Source organism: Carettochelys insculpta, chromosome 2, assembly GCF_033958435.1.
Source record: "Carettochelys insculpta isolate YL-2023 chromosome 2, ASM3395843v1, whole genome shotgun sequence".
Classification (NCBI taxonomy): Eukaryota; Metazoa; Chordata; order Testudines; family Carettochelyidae; genus Carettochelys; species Carettochelys insculpta.
Window position 1 is genome coordinate 182,365,548 of NC_134138.1, and position 20,751 is coordinate 182,386,298.

A 20,751-nucleotide genomic window follows, 5' to 3' on the forward strand; every position below is an offset into this window, starting at 1 on the left:
GGTCTAGGTTTACGCTAGCCCCTTCTTTTAGAAAGGGGCATGGTAATGAGCAAGGTCAGAAGATGTTAATAAGGTGCTGCCACAAATATGCGGTGCCTCATTAGCATAACGGTGTCTGGCAATTCGAAAGTGCCACTTTCATATCGCATGCTTCCCGTATAGACAGGGGCTGTTCGAAAGGAATCCCCAGTCTTCGAAAGCCCCTTATTTCTATTTGCTTTTAGCAATAAGGGGCTTTTGAAGACTGGGGGGTGCTTTTGAGAGGCCCCCCATCTACATGGGCAGTGTGCGATTCAGAAGTGGCACTTTCAAATGCTGTGGTCCCCATTATGCTAATGAGGCACTGCATAGTCATGACAGCTTTTCATTAGCATCTTCTGACCTCGCTCATTACCATGCTCCTTTTGAAAAGAAGGGGCTAGTGTAGACGTAGCCCTTTGTGCAGCGAAGTTTATCTAGTTCAAAATAAGCCCTCCTCTATTCTGAAATTATATAGTCGTTATGTTGTGTAGATGTTAGCAAAGTTTTTTGGCTGTTATTTTGAAATAACTTTGCTGTGTAGACCTACCCTGTGGGGGCAGGAGAAAAAGGTGGAGCAGGATGGTAAAACAAGTGAGCGTTTCTGTCCAGGACTGAGAGCTGTGCAGAGGCTGAAGAAGGAAGGAAGCAGAGAGCCGGACAGAAGGAAGAGAGGGAGATGAAAAAGAGAGAAAAACTGATGCCAGAGGAAGCGGGAGGCGGCCGGGTGAAGGCTCCAGACCAGATTCCGTCCCCCACCATCTCTCCCAGCTATGGGAGTGGCCTCCTGGTGTCTGGAGCTGGAGCTGGGGATGTGGATGGGGTTGGCGGGAGTGAAGAGGGGAATGAGCCATGCGCCTCATTCCCCTTCAGGCCCCGGCACTGCGCAGCACCCGGAACACCCCCCGCCTTCTTTTCTGACTTTGGGCGCTCCTTCCCCTGCCAAGCGAGCCCCCATTCCCAGGGGGCAGGCGGAGGGGAGCGGGCGCCCCGCACTTTTGTAGCCCGTCCACCGGGCAGAGCCAAAGGAGGAGGAGGAGGAGGACTGAAGCCCGGAAGAGGGGGGACCCTCCCCCCCACACGCAAACTTTGAGTGCCCCTCCAAGCGCTCGGCAGGGCGGCGGGAGCGGAAAGCTGCCCCTTTCCCCACAGCTCTTTGCCCCTCCTCTGGTTCAGCGCTGGAGCTCGGCAAGGGGAACGGGAGAGGCGGGGTCGGTGGCGGAGACGAGTCCAGCAACATCTGTAAAACTTGGGCGAGGAGGAGGGAGGGAGGCAGAGAGGGGACAACTTTTCCAACACGTGAGTATGGGAGCGGGGGGGGGGGGGGTGCCAAAAACGGGGCAGCGAGGGGTTGTTGGGGGGGTGGGTCCCGATGCAAGTTTTTGATCCAGCCGGGTACGTTTCGCTCTCTCCCTCCCTCCCCCTCCCTTTGTTGAACCAAATCAGAAATGTCAGGCCGGGCGAGTGACTCAGAAGGGATCGGATTACAAGATCACTGAAGCTGCTGGCTGAGCCGCGCGCAGCCGGGCGGAGGGGGCTGCGCTCTGTCTCTCGCGGGGAGGGAGGCGGGCAGGAATAACACCCCCCACACACACCTAGCCCGGCCTCGTCTTTCCCCGGACCCCGCCCCAGGAAAAAAACCAAGCCCAGCAGCAACATGCCCGCTTTCATCCTTGGGGGCCGGTCCGGCTGAGCTTTTGCAAAGCGGAGCGAGGAAGCTCCCTCCCTCGCTCCCTCCCTTGCTGCTGCCTGCCCGCCCGGTGCGCGCGAGCTCCAGCAGCCCAACCTTTCCTATGGGAAGCTTGGGGGGCTTGACAGAAGCAGCCGCAGCAGCAGGTACGTGGGCTGAGTGTTGCAAGAAGTTCTGCTTTTGCGGAAGGGGTTGTGCATAGCGGTTGCGGGAAGCCAGAGGCGCTGGGCACTTGGGTTCAGGCGCGCGCGCTCGCTCGCTCCCTCTCGCTTTTAAAACTTGGACGGGAGGGCAGAGGGAGGCTGTCCAAGCTCTAAGCAAAAAATGGCTGTCAAACTGCCTTAACTTGCAGCAAAACAACCCCCAAAGTGTGCAATAATAGGTGAGTTCTCTCCCTCCCCGCCGCACTCCTAAAGGATTTTGAGGCTTCACATTCCTCCCACCCCCGGTTGAACTGCAGCTTTGCATGCAACAGCTGCTTTCTCCCCCAGAACTGCTTGTTATTTTCCTGTCCGTTCCTCTGGCGAAACTTTGCGGCGGCAGCAGACACCCCGTCCCGTCTGGCTAGGTGGAAAGACGGGGATGCGTGCGGGGGGCATGGCTGGGGGAGATCGTTTTGGGGAGAGAAGAGGGAGGTTCGGTTTCTCTTCTCGTGTTTGGGTGGATCTGGTAGAGTTGCAGCGGACGGTTTGGAGATGGGCCGGGGCGTCTCGTTCATTCATAGCAGAGGCAAAGGGAAAAGTTGTGCTGTGGCTGGACGAGTTGGTTGTTGTGATTGCTGGCTTTGGGACTTCGGCGACTTGGGAAGGTGGATACACCAAACTGATGGGATCTTTACACCCTCTACAGCTCCCCCCTTCCTCTCTTCCTCCTCCTGACCCTCCCAGCCCAATGCATGGAGGAAAGGCTTGCGGGAAGGACTGGGTATGAATCGTTCCCGGCAGTTACTTTCCCGGTTATAGATTTTTTTGGGGGGGGGGGGGGCAAGGCATGGAAAAGAGGAAGGAAACACGTGTGTTGGTCCATACTAGGACTTCTTCATGTTCTTACATCATATAAATTTAAAGCTCTAGGAAAGTTGGTAGGCGATTGTTTTAATTAGCCTGTAAACTTAGGTTGTTTACACAGTTGCTCTTCTTCCAACCCAGATGATATAAACACACACACACAAAAATTTGCGGCTTTCAAGTCCAGCACCACGTGAAAAGAAGAGGTAAAAGGAAATCCCCTCCACTGCCCCTTCTTTTTTTTTAACTCTCTGGTGTATAGTTGAGCTGGTCCTTTGGGTACAGTGTTTGTGGCCTTCTGCCAGTTTATATGTAGATATATTTATGTAAAACATTTTCTCTCAGCTCTTTGCCAGCTGTTCCACATTTTCCAGCTGCCACTTCTGTTTGACATGATGGACTGTACAGATCTCAAAGTAAAAAAGCCTTTTTAGTCAAAGGTATCAATGGTTGTCCACTTGGTATATAGTGTTTGAAAGTCTCATCAACCAGAGGAGTGCTAGGTAGTAATGCCTGCCTTGCGCCACACCTTATTTTCCGGGGTTAATAAAGTGTATTTTTTTAATTTTGAAGTTTCATGCTGCTTATTTAACTTCATTTATGTTGGATCATAGAAGAAGTGAAATATAAATATGGTTCAAAGCCTTTGAAATATGTGGCTAATTAAATTAACAAACCTTTTTAAGAGGGCGCCAGCGTCCCTCAGTGTCTGTCTCTATATGCCTGGTATATGTATCTATAGGAGAACCATTTAAGTCTCTAATACTTAGAAGCCAGTAAATTTCTTTGTGTTATCCAACTCTTTACGGTTTGGTATTTTGGGAGATTATGAACAGAAATCCACACAAATGAGCCTTAAGTATTTGGAATATTTGTACAATTGCATTGTAAATTTGAAAGGTACCTCACTGATTGATTCCTATAATTATTTCACTTAGGTCCGTTATTAAAAATTAATAGTGATCTGACAGTTTCTTAATTACATATGTCAAGAGTATTTTGAAGGGAGAAAAAAGCTATGTTTTCAAAGAAGAGTAACATAAAAATGTAAAAATATGTGCATAAAAATATGCCACAGGATTTCAGTTGAGGGTTTATATTAAAAGTAGCAGTGAATGAATTTAACAATGTAACCTGCATGATGTGCCTTCATAATTAGTTAATATAATGAAATTTTAGGCTTAACAGGCTAGTACATAAATACATTTAGTTGGTTATTTTACACTCAAATTTAAAGTACTCACTAAATAACACTCTTTTAAAGACAAGGCTACTTTGAATTGGAGGATCATTCCTTTTATGCTGAAAGATTGTGTGGTTGAGAAATCAAGTGTGTGAGAAAAAGGCACATTTTAGTGTATGTAGTGCTTTAAAAAAAGCAGTAAAGGAAGTAGAACACTTTATTTCTTGCACGTGGGCTTTCAGTAGGGCATTCTTTTTCCAAAACATTTTGCTGCCCAAGAAGCACAAAACAATGAAGTACCTGTGTTTTCCTTAATGAGTTGACTCCTGTTTTGTGCTTAAAAGGTATACATTAGCCACCACTACATTTAGCAGTGCATGCAAAGTTCATATCTGAAGGTATTTTTTAAAATGAAATATGAGGATTTTTAGCTGTGTTATAACCAATTTCATGTTTCATTTCCTAATTATTTTTATTTTGACGTAGCTGGCACATAAACTGAAATACTAAGACATCTCCATTAAAACTGATAGTAGGATTGATTTCCTTTTTATTCGTTCCTTAAGTAAGTTACTTTCTCGCTTATTTTTGGTAAAAACTGTTTCTCCTTGAACGTAGGTGCTGGTTTGTTCCTGACTTTGAATTCAATTAAGAAGTGAAATCTGTTTGTTGGCAAAATGTTCTTGAAAAGTTAGTCATCTTTGCCTGTAAATAAGGTATCTGATGCTTATTAAAACAAGATCCATGGAGGGTGGGTGGAGGAGGAGGAGGGAATTATGAAAGGAAGCAGTTTGATGATCAAGGTTGCATGCACTTAGCTGTATGGAGTCTGTAACATACTAAGAAAAAGCAGACTTAAAGGAAAAGTGAATCAATGAGTCATGAAATCCTTAGGAAGACCTTAGTAATGGAATGTTAATGCTTTTAGACTATAGTAGATTATCTTTAAAGTCAGACTTTTCTTCTTTATGCAATTGTTGTAAATCCCTAGCTAAAGAATACTTTGAAGAAGGCTTTAGTTTTGCTGGCACTCATATTCTGTAGTCATTCTGATTGTTTTGGAAGAGTCGAGAAATTTTCTGCCAACTTGCAGCTAGGTAATTAAAATACTAAAATAGCTATAGAGGAAGCTTTATATTCAACAAAAGTTTCAACTCAAATAATGACTTTAAGTTGCCTTTCAACCACAGGTTTCATAGACCACTCCCTCTCCCCCCGCCCACTGCTGCTTTCTTTGAAATTGTCATTTTGATATGGGCATTCATTTGTTACAATTTAAAATCAAATAAAAAGACAGAATAAACAAAAATAGGGAATGGCTGCTGAAAACTTTTCAAGTACTTTCAGTGTATTTTTCATCTTTACTTTTATTTGATAGATCTGTGAAATAGAGTTGTAGACTGGCACAGACTTTAAATGAAATTTCACACTTTGATGATTTTTTTTACTTTGATATATTGACAGCAAAAGGAGCTGCAAAGCTTTTATATAACTTGAGCAGTAACGCCAAGCAGCAGTCAAACGTCTCTATGCATTTGTGTTTAACTGTAGAAGAAAAACATGTCCATGGGCAGCAGAGGTTCTTATCAACTCCCTAATCCCAGATCCCAGCGAACCTTGAGGGCATGCCTCAGATCTTGCTGAAATCATTGTAGACTCTCACAGTTTGCAGATTAAATATGCTATGTGTTCCTGGCTCCAACAACAGTTTTATGAGCTCACTAAGCTTCCTGTTTAAAGATCCTTTTCTGAAGTTTTTAGGAGCTGCTAAAGGCAATGCTGTCTGGAGTAAGTGGTACTTGTTAATTTAGAGACACTTTAGATATTTCATTCCGTCTGTAAAAATAGCCAAAATTCTTGTTTTCAGATTGGAAGTCGAGTTACACTGAAAAAAAAGACCCTTTAAAGAGTAATACTGTTGTTTTTGTGTGTTTATGATTACACAAGGCTGCAAAGTGCACATGGAGTTTGATTTGTTTTATAATGGCTTGGTTTGCACAGTGTCTTTAAAATCACACTTTTTCAGGTGTAATTCCAAGGAATATCTTTTATTATGTCATTTTTGAGCACCTTGTTATTGATTGATTGACAGGTTTTTATAATGCATAACTTTAAGGTGCGTTTCTTCACTTCAATTCAGCAAAAATTTAACTAAAAGCAAGTATTTTTGGAGTGAAATTACAGACCTTTATGTAGTTCAGTGTTCAGGACTGCTGGTCCTCAGGAAAGTACTTTAAATTCAGTGTCCTAACTTCTCTTCCAGCTGGCAAATAGTTAACACCTATATTTCATTCACTGCAATCATGTTTATGTATTTAGTGTAATAGTCTTAATTAAAAAGGAAAATACTTATATCAGTGTCCAACAACATGTGTCATGTTATTCCCAAGAGAACTTGAGCCAATTTTGTGCTTAAAGGTTATTCAGTGAATGAAATCGTGAAAGCCCATTTGTCAAGGTATTGCATGGTTTCTGTTGGTTTTCAACCCCCAAATTCATTGTCTGCGAGGCCCAGTCATTAGTCATCAGTGTATTAGTGCTGCCTTCAGGCAATGCTGCCCAGCACTTCTTCGCACCATTATAGCTCTAAAAGTGTACTCTGCCGATTTGTAGAACTACTGCTCTGATTTCCGCTTGACTAGCTTTGAGGTAAGTTCCCTCCTCCCTACCTTCTATCTCACTCTAATCCCTGCTTTCTTTTTAAGACTGTTTTCTGTAGAGATTTAGAGGAAAACTTTCTTAAAGACTGTTGGCATCATACTGTGGTTTTGTTTTGTACATATAAATTGTATCTGCATTAAACTGAAAGTACACTAAATTGGTTTGATCGGAAGAGCTGGTATGGCTCTCTTGAAAAATCTGAAACCTAACCAATTGAATTTACTGTTGCCTAATACTTTGTTTATACTTTAAGAAGAAACTAATTAATTGGGATAGAGTACACCTTGTTATTCTTCACTGCACTCATCCTGAGTATCAGAACTGACTGATTATGTTCAGAACACAGCATCAGATTTTACTTAATGATTTTGGTGTTTGAAATTTCCACCATAGTTTTAGTTATTTTGTTTTAGTTAACAGATTGGTTACACCCTCCTCCCCTTATTTTAACAGAGTCCAAAATATTTATATCTTGTTTTGGGTTGAATAACTGTTATGTGAATTATGAAGGATCAGATTACCCTTGTTAGGAATTAGAATGAAGTGTATTTGGATGGCTTTTGGTTTAAAACCATATTTTCTACTGCATTTTTCTGCTTATGTACAAATATGGTAATGCCAGACAAATCAAATGTGTGTAAAAATGCCTCATCCAGTTTTCTGATGAATGAAGCCTTCATTAAATAAGATATATGAATATCTGAAATTGAATGCTCAGACACGTATATTATACCAATGTTGCTTCAGTCCAATGTTTGCTGTTCTGAACTGGGTATATTAAAATGAAATTCTAGCACTAAAGATCTTAATTAATAAAACATGTGGTTTGGTGTGGTTTGGCTTGGTACTTTGAACTATGAATCACTATGGCTGATTTTTCTTAGAAAACAAGACACCAGTACAATTCTGTGATTATGTTGTATGTGTAGCTTGTTCTGTTGCAATTTTGTGAGGTTGCAAGAACTGCAAGGAATCCTGATGCTCTTTTACTGTTGCAATGAGACAGGTGTAAAATCTAAAATGAAGTTTAAAAGCTGAGGATAAAGTTTTATAAACTACATTTTACTCTTTACTTTATTCTTGGATGCCTGTGAACTTCCTAGCTGTTTATTAGTAAGGTTAAAACATCTGTGTTGGGTAAGAATGTGAAATCCTGCTTTATGCTTTAAGGTCATCCTTAACACCAGTGTGTAGTTGCAGGATTTGGAACTTGGTGATCAGAATAGTGGACTTCCCAAATCATTTTGAGTTCTTTAATTTTGCTTAAGAAAGCTGACAGTAACATGGAGCATATGAGCTTTTGTTCTGTGATTCTTTTTTTTATATCCTTAAGTTGGAAACAGAAGATGCATCCTAAGTAATAGTTGCATTATACACGTGTCATCTGAACTGATGTATGTTAAATATATTCTTCACTGAGCTTAGTTGCTGTATAGATTGACATTGATTAATAGATCTAGTTTGGATTCTGAAGAAACTTCATTTATTGGGATTGATGATCTAAAACAATAAGTCTGAAGAAAATGATTGTGCTGCTGGAATTCACATGAAATGCTAGTGCTCAAATAAGAATATCTTTGCATTTTTCTGTGGCAGTTATAGTTGCAGTGACCTTTTGTTTGATGAACTAAATAAACCATGACACAAAGCACATCCATTACAGGTGTTTGTAATTTGTTTTGCCATCTTGTTCTGGAGGAAGGGCAAGAAAAGAGTGAAAAGCATGCTATATCCTCTTCACAAATGTTTTCAGTGCCAATAACAGTATCAGCAGAGGAAGTCATAGGGCTTGTTATCAACACAGCAAGAGTTGCTGATTGTTTTTCTGTGTGGCATACTCTCATCCTTTCAGTTACACATTATAAATGGTTGAGATCGGATTTTATAGAACCCCTATTCTACAGGGGATTATATTGCTAATATTTAAGTGAATTGTCTGATTTTAGTTATGTTACTTTCGCTTCATAAAGGATAGAAGCAAAAACTAAGCATAGTTTTAGAAGAAAATTTTAAAATGTATGAAATTATTTTAATGAAACCTGTTGGTATAACCACTACAGTCTGATGTTTTTTTCTACATTAATTCTTTTGAAGACTAAACCTCCCTTGCCTTACATGTGTGGTTTTTTTTTTTCTGTTTAGGATTTTTAAATATAAGGACACAGAATTATAAAAGTTTAAGTAATAGCACAGATTATGCTGCACCTTCAGGTGGTATCACAGTTTTATTGGAACAGTTCTGTGTTATTAATAGTTAGTATGTCACCCTGTAAAAAATCACTTATTAAAGTTGAGACTCAGGAAAAAAAAATAATTTATTTCTGTGTTTAGAATGATATGGTCTTATTCCATGTAAAATATAAATAGTGCTTTTTGTTCTGTTTTATTCTGGATTTTATATAAGTGGACTGGAAGTTAGAACAAGGCAAGAAGAGGACTCCAAAGCTTATATAATTCAAATACTGCTCTGTTAGACGTGGAATTCATGAAGCTGGTTTCTCTTTTATCAATGTAGTTACATAACTTTTAGATATCTGGCTGATGAGTGACTTATGTATATATACCTGAAAAGGTGCCCTATATTCTTTAAAGCTAGTGTACTGTGATGGAAGGCCTGACTTTACAATCCTTACGCAAGTGAGTCATCCTTATTTAACTTAGTGCAAGCTCCTTAGGTGAGTAAGGGCCAAAAGACAGGGCTGTTAGTCAGAGACAATGGACAGTTAGAATCATATCCTGCAGTCCTTATTCAGGCAAAGCAGCTGCTCAGAGTTCTGCTGGGGTAAAAGAACAAGAATCTGATCTAAAATCACTCGTTTGTTTTCCTGTGGAAAGCTATTTTATTTAGACAGATGATGTAATCTATTGTAATAACAGAATACATATTTAATTGGAATTTTTCTTAACAGCTTCCTAAATACCAGGAACAAACATACACATAATGTACCTGTAATAACATAGAAGTGAAATGGAAGAGAGAAAAAGTAAGTCCGTTTTTCTTCAGAATGAAGTGTTACTCTTAACTTGTTTGATTCTATCAGATTTGTATGTTTTTTATTATTTTAACAGACTTGCAGTAATTGTTTACATGTCAATATGTGTGTGATGTTTCACACACACACACAGATATGTAACTATTACTGCAAGTTTGTTAAATTTTTAAACATACAAATCTTACAGACGTGTAGAGAAAATTAAGTGACAAATTATTCTGTGGAGCACAGTGAACTTTGGAACATTTTCTATATGTACATATATAAAATATCTCCTGAAAGGTGTAAATATGTATAATTCCTCTAAAGGAAAGCATCAGTTACACTTGTTCTGTAGTTCAGTGTGCTCCATAGAATAATTTTCTCGCTTAGGGACCTAATCATCAGGCTGATAATAGTGTTGCTTTGCCTAGCTGATTGCCTTTGTGTTTTGTGGTCCTGTAATATTGTTGCCACTAGGTATTTAGCCTATCAGGAACAGATCAGATCATCATTAATCAGGCTTCAGTTTGAGTTGTTTTTAAATCTTCAGTTGTACATAGAAGGGGGGCGGGAATCAAAGGGAAGTCACACATGAATTTTGAAAGGTTGTACTATTATAGCCATCATAGTGTAGCTTTATTATTTTTTTCATATTCAAACAGCAAAACTTTAACATTGTTTTTGCATTTAAAAAAAGCACAGGTTTATAAGAACTATGCAGTTCTCAAGAGCGGCATTTTTAGAACACCCATGAAAATTAAAGAGAAAATTAAAAGTTGTGAAGACTATAATTTATCCATTTACATATCACCAGCATTGTATTATATTTCTGTATTTAATGGGAATAAATATGAGCCCAAATGTTGCCCCATCTTACACTGGATGGTGCCTTATATTGACCAATGAGATTGCACAGAGTATAGATCAGGTCATAATTTGGCCTGCAGGTCTTTCATGGAAGTTGTAGCCAAACTAATGAGATATTAAAAAGATACAAAATTATTTAATATTTTTTTGATCTGAGAGGGATAGCAGTGTTAGTCTGTAGTATCAAAAAAAACAAGCAGTCCTTAAAGACTAACAAATTTATTCGGTAATAAACTTTTGTGGGTAAGACCCTGATAAATAAATGTTAGTTTTTAAAGTGCTACAGGACTGCTTGTTCTTTTTTTTTAAAAAAAAAGAAATTCATAGTGTGCGAATCTATTACAGCACCTATATGGAAGGTGAAGTATACTGAAAGCGTTATCTTATAGTTGAAGGATGTTTGAAATACATAAATCATTCATATTTTTGGGGAGGAACTATCAAGCATAGCTTTGTGATTGTGACTCTGCATTCATGTTTGATGCAAAGCAATGCTAACATTTGAGAGCACTATGGAAGTTACATATATCTGAATCAAGCTTGTATAAATGTAAAATAGCACCCACTTAAACAGCATAAAATTCTTATGTAAGTTTTGCATTTCAGCATAGCTGAAAAAACAGAATTTTCTTATTCTTGAGTATTCCCAAGGAGCAGTGTGGCCAGTTCTGATGAAATTGATAGAGTCCTTTATGCTTGAAAGAGACTATGTAATTTCCTGATTGTTCACCATGCCTCCCCTTGTGTTTTTCACTTTCACACAGTTTTGCTGTTTGAGATGGATTGTATCCCCAAAGACTGCCTCCAGTAGGGTGGATCAAAGCGCTATATGAACACCCCAAGTACCCAAAGTAATATCAGAAAAACCAAAGATGCTATGTTTGCTTGCAACTGATTGGGGCACTGTGGATGCTGATAGCAATCAGTATAAACTTCCCTACTGCTGATGTAATGATGATGAATGCTGTGACACAGCTATTTCAGGCTGTTCTCAGTGGATGCAAACCACTTGTTAATGAATTGAATACAACTACGGCAGCACTGAATAAAACTGGGAATGGAATTAAAAATAAGGCAATACATTAAAAGACAAATCAAATAACACAACAAAAGGAGGTAGCAAGTGGTTAAAGTACAGAGGAAACCTAAAACTAATATGCAAACCAATAGGCAGTTTGTGCTCTGGATGCTACAATACCTTACTTAGACAAGTAGTCCCATTGATGTCAGTGAGACTTCTTGTAGGATGCTTGAATGAGCAAAATATCACAAGATCTGGCCCTTCAAACAGCAGTTCAGAGAAGAAACAGAGCACGGGGATTAAAAAGTTTAATAGAAAATGAAACTAAATATGCTTATGGGGCCTAAATTCTACTCTCTTGAAGTGATTCAACCCTGTTGATTTCAGAGAGGTTGCACTGGTGTAAGTGGGGGCAGAAGGGAGATTTTGGTTCCATCATATGCACACGGCTGTGCTTTACTAAAGCGATGCATACACATACATTGATATTAGTTGAACTTATTTATTTGTGAATTTTGTTGCAAGAAATAGGTATTACCGCATTTTGGTGACATTCAAATTACATGTAATGGTACTTTTCTTTTCATTTTCTTTACAATTGGCATCTGATTGTTGTAATCTCTCCAATTTAATATGAAATTGATGAAAGTTCCCATTTATGATTTAAAAAGAAGAAGCACACCTGCAGACAGACTGCTGTTCTGAGAGGGATTAGGTTTAAAATAGGGGGTCTGGAATTAATTGTGCAGTGGGTTTCAGGCCTGCAGAAAAAGTACAAAAGGTTCAAGCATGGTTGAATGGGAAAAAACCATGAATGTTTGAATTCAGGAAAGAATGTTTATCCTTCTATTTACCTATGAAAGTTCAGACTTTTGCCATATAACATTAGAGCATTTTCTCTTCATTGCTGTCATCATTGACATACACATGCAGACTGAGGACAGCCATCAAAAAACAGCTTTTCAGTTTCTGAAAGTGGAGTTCATTTTTGCAAAATATGCATGGAATGTCTCAAGATTGGGTGCAGGGAAGTAATTGACTCAAATGCACAGAGTTGTAGGTACTCAAAATATTGTGGTTGGGTTGTTTGTTTATTTATTTATTGTAAAGGGGAAACTACTTTAGCCTGGCTGGTTTTTCAAAGACCTTTTGTTAGTCATCCACTGGCAGTGGAAGTAAAACTGGATCCTGGATCTTGGACAGGTGATTCTTTTTTAAATATACAGTAAATTTCCATGTTTCTGTGAGGGAGCAAAATCACACCTGAGCTTCAGGGCAGTGATTCTAAAAGTGTTTCAGACCCACAGCTCTTGATGATGTCAAGATTTGGTCCATAGTATAACTGTGGTCAGAAGAGTGAGTCTGTAAAACTGATATCTTGAAGTTCCATGTTTGTTTTCCATTGAAGGTTTCCATGTCAGCAAACAGGCCCACCCATGAATTTTCTGATGTGTGGACTTGCAGATTCTGGTGCATGAGAATCAGGCTATTATTTCAGCCAAGTACATCGCCAGATTTGATAAGGCTACAAACACTGTTTAAAACTCAGTCTGATTCTGCAATCCCTATGCTTGTAGAACTCTCAGTACCTTCAAAACAAAAAAGCAGTTAAGTGGCACTTTAAAGGCTGACAAAATAATTTATTAGGTGAGCTTTCGTGGGACAGACCCAGTATTGAGTCTGTCCTGGTATGGCTATAGTCTGAAAAAATGGGTCTGTCCCGCGAAAGCTCACCTAATAAATAATTTTGTTAGTCTTTAAAGTGCCACTTGACTGCTTTTTTGTTTTGATAGCATATAGACTAGCAAGGCTCCCTCTCTGTTACTACTCAGTACCTTCAGTGGAACATCTGTGTGTGTTAGGAGCAGCACAGGATCGGAGTGGAAGGAGGGTGACAAAATGGAGAGGCCTGGAAGGAAAAGGTATTAGTTCATTATTCAAGAGGTAGACTATAGTAGGTTTGTTTATCTGTAGTGATTCCCTCTGCAATGGATATTAATAAAAGTAACCTTTAGCATGTAAATTAAGACTATCTACACAATTGATCTTACAGGAGCAATGCTGCAGCAGTGCTGCTGGAAGATTTCTTGTGCATCTGGTCTATGTTGGTGGAGAGAGCTCTCGCTGGCATAATTAAACCACCCTCAGAGAGCGGTGGCAGCTGTGTCTGTGGGACAGTGTCTCCTGGTGACAGAGCTGTTTAAACCAGCCCTTCCATAAGGGAAACTTTGTCGGTCAGTGAGACTTTTTTTTTTCCCACATCCTGACTGACAAAAGTTTTGACAACGCAAGGGCTAGTGTAGACAAATCCTAGGTCGATATGACAGAACAAGCACAATAAGCTGATATTTATATTAAGCACCTGCAAATTTTACAAATTTCTGACCACAAAGGCACTTTAAAATAGGAAGTTGCTGTCTAGGGCCTCTTTGTTACCCAAGGGATGGGGATGATGCAGAGGGGAGCAAAACTGCAGAAGAAACTGTAGTGGAGGAAGTAGAATTCGAGCCTCTAGACTTCTCGCCATAGTAAAAAAAAAAACAAAAAAAAAAAACTCCCCACCTTCCCCTCCCACCCCATCCAATGGGCTGTGAAAAAGGAGCTAAAAGAAGAAGAGGAGCTGCTCTGAGCCACAAAGTTCACAGGAAAATGCGTGTCAAACTAATGCTGAACATAGTAGAATTAATTTCTGCTGTCTCTTTCTCTTTTTCCCTTACTTTCTTATTGGGGTAACAGCGGAATTTGCACTCAGAAGCTAATGGTAATGCACGTACTGCCCCAGTCATGCTAGGACATCTAGACAGGAGATGCCTGGAAATTAGTGAATGGCAGAGTCACACCCCATAGTTGTGTGTGTGGATCTGCATGATTGAGGGGCATGAAACCACTGCACATTCATAGCCTCTGATATTTTTGGCTCTGTCTGGCTGGTTCACTCCCCTTGTTGGTTCTGTGATAGCGGGGCAGAGTATGGGGCCTCCACAGCTTTGACAATGGTGAAGAGTTCTTGAATTAATGTGTTTCTTTTTAAATGCATTAGCCACTTGAGAGGGAGTATGGGGACCTAAGATACCATAAAGCAAGTGTCAGATGCTGCAGTCCCTACTTAGTCCTCACATGGGCAAGCCCATTAAAGCTGGTGGGAATGTTGCTTAACTGGAAAATTTGGCCCTTAAAAGTCAACAAATAGCACAAATAGTAGAGACTACCAAAGTTATAGCTTTTTAAACTTCTTGGGGAAACAAAACAAAAACAAAAAACCCCAAAAACAAGTATGTGGAAGGTGAGTCTTCTCAGAGACCACTGACTAATTTACACATGGATGTACAAAGCACTGAATGTATATATAGTAGGATTGTCCCTTATTCTGCTTGGGGTCAGGACCAGATAAGATGGTAGGTATGAGAATTAATTAAAACCATGGACTACCCTTCCACAGAGAAGCACACAGTAGAAGACAAAGGGAAAGCATGTTGAGTGACTGAAAGTATAAAATTTATGATTCTCTCCTGAAAAGTGGAAGGTTTCAGAGCATATGCCTGTCAGTCCTATGGATTCATTTAGCCCCTGTGCAGTGTGCTGCTGAAGTATTTTCCTCCCCAGGATAGCATGACTCTTGCAGGAATTATGCTCTCATTCTCCCTCCCCTAACTAACCCACAAAGTGCCTCAGAAAGGAATGCGTTGTCTGTTAATACTGGCTTTGTGTGCTGGTGCTGCTGCTGTTGGAATAGTGTTCACCAAGTTATGTGTCACTCTTTGGTTCATCCAGTCCTGTATTCTGACACACCTTCTGAAGTCATGCTCGGGGTGAGAAAAGGAAATCACTTTACGAAGTACAGTAACGCTGAGCTCTTGCTTAGTGCTTTCAGCCACAGATCTCAAAATATTTTACAAAGGTAGGGCAGCGTCATTGTCCCCATTTTTACAGATGGAGAACTGAGGGATAGGTATGTGATCTAGATGGTGCCTGGTCCCGCCGGGAGGGCAGGGGACTCGACTTGATGACCTTTTGAGGGCCTTTCCATGTCTAGTATTCTATGATGTGGCTTGCCCAGGATTATGCAGAAGGTGAGTGGCAGAGGTAGGAACAAAATCCTTGTCTTATGATTTCCAGACCAGTTCCTTGTCCTCCAAGCCACTATGATTCATGTAGAAACTGGACATTTTGTGATCCCCACTGTCTGTTGATGAGTGGTGGTTTTTTTTTTTTGTGTGTGTGTGTGTGTGTGTGTGTGTGTGTGTGTGTTATTTTATTCCACTAAAGTGCCCCATTAAATGCGGGGAAAAGATTTACTAGAAAGCTGCATTTATATGAGTCAGCAATTTTGTTTTGGGAATATTTGTTATATTTTTTTATGGAATCAGTCAAGATTGCAGAAATCAGTTAGCATGGGGTGGCAAAAGAGTCTAATTAAATATCTTTATAGTTTCCACTGTGATTTGATGTAGAATTTGGTGTCACTTGTGCCATAGTTGAATTCAGCTAAGAATTGAGCTAATTTAGTCCTAGAATAATGCAATTTACTTTCTTTTAATATCTATTTGATGATATCTCCTGAGGGGTTAGACTACATGACCGTTGTGGTCCCTGCTAATGCTATTTTTATGATAATTATGTAACTGGCCACAGGTAGACTAGAAGCTGGGACTTCTGGAGTTTAATGCAGGCATCGCTACAGCTTGAGCTAAAGGCCAGCTGCCTCTCAGCTTAGGCTGTAGAGGACACTTATTCTTTCTGTGTGAAGTGCTCTGGGTACCACTACATGGGACAGTTAATCACACTAGGGCTACGTCTACACTTAGGAAAAACTTGGAAATGGCCATGCTAATGGCCAAACTGAAGAATACTAATGTGGCGCTCAAATGAATATTCAGTGCCTCATTAGCATGCTGCTGTCCGCAGCACTTCGAAAGTGCAACGTTTCACTCACGCGCCTTGGCTACATGGGGGTCCTTTTCAGCTGATAGGAATAAGGGGATTTCAATGTTTGCAGGGTTCTTTCGAAAAGGACCCCTGTGTAGCTGAGCTGTGTGCAAGCGAAGTGCTGCACTTTCGAAGTGCTGCAGGTGGCAGTATGCTAATGAGGCACTGAATGTTCATTTCAGTGCCTCATTAGTATTCTTCGATTTGGCCATTAGCAGGGCCATTTTGAAGTTTTTCCTGAGTGTGGACATGGCCTAGGTGTGTGGGTTACAATTGCGATGCTGCTTATAAAAGAAAGCGTCTAAAACTCCTTTTTACAATGAATTTGCTGATTTATTTTCTTTTCTTGTGTTTTGATTTATTTTTTAATGTGGGACCTCATTTTAGTTCTTATGGCAACTGGTAAGCAGTGCTGTACATCTCTTAACATATGTGCTGAATATTGATCATTGTATAAAGGCTATTTAATAGATTGCCAGGTGTCAAGTTAAGCTACAGCCCAGAGCTTGGAAATACAAATACCTGTGTTCCTTGCAGACCAGGATCACTGTAGTCATGGTACCTTGAAGTGGATTCACATAGAATTTTACCCTCTATGAAACTTTTGTGGGTTTTCGTAGATTTTTATGTCACAAACATGAAAACTCTAGGAATACGGTGAAATGAGCCAATGGATATAAAATCACTGACTGATTCAGTGCAGATTACTTTTACTGTCATCAGTGAAAGGAGGAATAACTAAACATGCTTTTTTTTTTGCATGGCTTTCCATTTTCAGGGTTGTCATGCAAAAAAAGTGATCCTGTTATCTGTCACTAGCAATCACATTTGCCTTTTCTCTGTGGTTTTCGGAGCATTGCTCCAATACACTTTTGTTTGAATTACATTTTTAAACAAACAAAGTGAGAGCTGTTTACCTCTCCAAGCCTTTCTTGCCTTATTAATGTAATCTTTGTTAGGGGTAATGAGAATGCTGAAGATGACTAAAATTTGTCTTCTCCAGTAACATGAGGGTTTGTCTCAGTTCTGCTACATGGTTCCAAGTTGCTCAGGACAAATGAGGGGGAAAAAAAAATCCTGCCTTTTCTGTCAACCTCCCTCCAAGGCCATTAAAATTCTTAAAGGGTTTTTAAAAAAGTGGATCTTCCTGTCAAAGCATCAGACTAGACCAGAGATGCTGATTCTGTTTAAAAGCAAATACCCTTGTCTTTAGTATTAGCATTTCCTTAAATTTCTCAGGAACTCATGCATGCAAACCTTATTTGATGAGCTTCGTGACATGGCCTGTGGATTGCTAATGCTGCTGTGCCTCTTCTTCAGGTGAGAAGTGTGGCAGGGTTCTGACTAAGCTTTTCATGGCATTTGAAGTTTATGACTCTGTTGTTTTATTCAGGTATTAGTGCGAGGGGAACTGAAGTAATGAGAAGTCATCATGGAGGCTCAGTCCCATAGCTCTGCCACAACAGAGAAGAAGAAAGTTGAGAATTCCATAGTGAAATGCTCCACTCGAACAGATGTCAGCGAGAAGGCTGTTGCCTCCAGCACAACTTCCAATGGTGAGTAACAGCAGGGATTTACTAGCAGTGAAGCCTACAGTAATTTTATGTTCACTGCATTCCTTGTGAATTGAGCATTTGCACCTGGATCACTGTTTGTTCTAAAGAAAGACGAAAGAAAGCACACAGAAAAAAGTGGATAAGATATAATAAACCCTGTTTTGGCTTCAGACACAGTCTTTTTCTTCCAGATTTTCTAATTTGAGATGTTAGCCTATTTTGTTATATTTTATAGGAAGTTCCTGTTCTGGTATTTTGGAAATCATCTTGATTAGCCTGGCAAGCATTGCAAATACTCTGCATTTTACCATGGAAATCCCTTACACTGGTTAGATAATGAGTTATTACAAAAGAGAACAAAAGTATCCTTGTCAAAATTAATGGCAGGGTGGCTTTTTTTCTTTCTATTTTTTTCCCAAATAAATTTGTCCATTGGTAAGTTTTCTTTTCCTTTCCCTAAAGTTCTTTAATCTCAAGTGAAGAGTGAAACTCCAATGACATAATTTAAAAGTTGTGCCGATGAAGGATGCAGATTTACAAAAATGGAAGATTTTACTCAACTCCCCCCCGACATTACCTCATTCTGGAACTTTGCACACTCTGGGCCACTTCACACCCCAACCCTTTTCTTTGCTTAATTTGTAAGAGCTCAGATCATTGGTCCTTACTACAGCAAAACTCCCATTGAAGTCAGTGGAAATTTTGTTCAAAAAAGGATAACAGTTTTGGTCCCGTGACTTATGATTGCTGTAAATTAAGCACTGCATTTAGCAAAGAATTTCAGGCAGTCAGTTTGGTAACTGGTTTTTCTTTTCTGTCTTGGAATCTTTGTTCACCCCCGGGATAACACAAAGTGCCCCTTCCTTCTCGTTGCATTAAGGCCACCATCTTACAGTCAAGGCTGGGTTCATTGTTCACTGAGTTGAGCACAAGTGCACACATACAGAGAGAATAGGTGGAGACTTGATGTGAAAAATGCACACGTTGTACGGCTCTGCTGAGGAGAATATCAGTAGGATAGTTAAACACGATGGGGAACAAGTCCCATAGTACTTCCCAGTGGTTGTGGTACTAGATTGAAAGCATGCCTAGCTTCAGCTAACGCAGAGGTCAAGTGGCTTGAGCTTCCTGTGTCAGTATATGGAATTTAGCCGTTAGATGCTGGAGCAACTCTGCCAATTTTTAAAGTATGTTCGATCAGAGCCCCAGCTTTTTTAAATCTGCATATTTCTATTCCGTCAATAGACTTGCACTGATTTACACCCACTGAACATCTGGTCCACTGTATTCTTTCCAATAATTGGATTTTTATACGTTGACCCAATTTTTCACATAGGCGAATGCTGAAGTGTCCTGATTCAAATTCCGTATATGTTGCACTCAACCTCTATGTAGCCACATGTGGGCTATGATTTACAATGTTGTCTGATGATCAGATGAGAAGACCTGGAGTCAGGACTTCTGTGTTTTGTTCTCCTTCTCCCCATGTTCTGCTCCTGTCTTGCTAGAGATCCTTGGTCAAGACACTTAACCTTTCTGGCTGTGTCGACACTTGCATTCCTCTTTCAAAAGAGATATGCAAATGAGGTAGATTGAAAATGCAAATTAGATACATATTTGCATATTCTTTCGAAGTAGCTTCTTTCGAAAGAAGAAAACCAGTATAGACACTGCTCTTTTGAAAGTAAACTCCATCTTTGAAAGAATCCTTATTCCCTTTTTTTATGGGAAGGATTCTTTTGAAGATGAGGTTTACTTTCAAAAGAGCAGTGTCTACACTAGTTTTCTTTCGAAAGAAGCTATTTCGAAATAAGCATGTGTGAATGAGGTGTCCGATAGGCAAATTTGTACCTCATTTGCATTTTCAATTCATCTCGTTTGCATACTTTTGTAAGAGGAATGCAAGTGTAGACACGGCCTCTGTGTTTAGTTTACATACCTGGTTAATGGGAGTATGAGTGGAGTGCTACATGACTGCTTTTTTCTTTTGTGAAGATACAGACTAACATGGCTACTTCTCTGTAACTTAAAAGGGTGCTCTGAGCCTTAAGTAATCAAAGCATTTTTAAGATCTTTATAGGAGAGTGATTAGAATGAGGAATTATTAACCGTGCTTTCCACTGATTTTTTTTTTTTTTTGATGTTTTCTGCTGTGAGGCACTAATGCTGTACACCTTAGGTAGCATGATGAGAGCTGGAGAATACTTTGATTACAAATATCAGAGTTCCTTAAATTTTTTGAGACCGTGGAACACCAAACAATAATATTATTTATGGGAAACACCTATGAAAATTTTCTTTAAATTTATTTTTTGTCAGACCTCCCATCCCCCAAAACCAAACAACAACATATACAGCAGAATGAACGAAGAATGAAAAATCAAAACCCTGGTATTCAACATAATGGACAGTTTGACTCGGAGAGGCAGACCCCGCAGAGAAGGGATGGATGATATAGCAGATAGTTTGTGTAGACTAACTCTGCACCAAAGCCACTCTGCACTGAACGGGGAAAGATGGAAGGAAAGGTGAGAGAGGCATCAGACACCAAGGGATGCTGAGCCCACAGTTATTGGGGGTGATGAACATATACATCAAAAACAAAGTGAAGTAATTTAATCATAGCAAAGAAGAAGTTATATTGTATCTGGTTTTAATAACAGAAAATATATACCGTCAGTGAAGGATGTCAAAGAAGTGTCAGATGCTCACAGAGTTGTTCATGGAACACCAGCATTCCGCAGAACATAGTTTAAGAAATACTGATACATACGTTGCTGAAAAATGCAGATTCAGTTCAACAGAAATATTTTGTGTATTTGTGTTAATTTTGTGCAGTTGTTAAGG

General features: G+C 39.8%; 1 protein-coding gene across 1 annotated transcript in view; it reads left to right on the plus strand.

The window, feature by feature from the left end:
* Positions 1-1,601: 1,601 nt before the first annotated feature.
* The window catches only part of GLI3 (GLI family zinc finger 3), a 315,057-nt gene continuing 295,907 nt past the window's right edge, over positions 1,602-20,751 (plus strand). The window contains exons 1-2 of the mRNA XM_074988081.1: positions 1,602-1,854; positions 17,742-17,904. Coding sequence (XP_074844182.1) covers positions 17,781-17,904 — 124 coding nt within the window. The 5' untranslated portion in view covers positions 1,602-1,854; positions 17,742-17,780. The remainder of the gene's footprint in view (positions 1,855-17,741; positions 17,905-20,751) is intronic.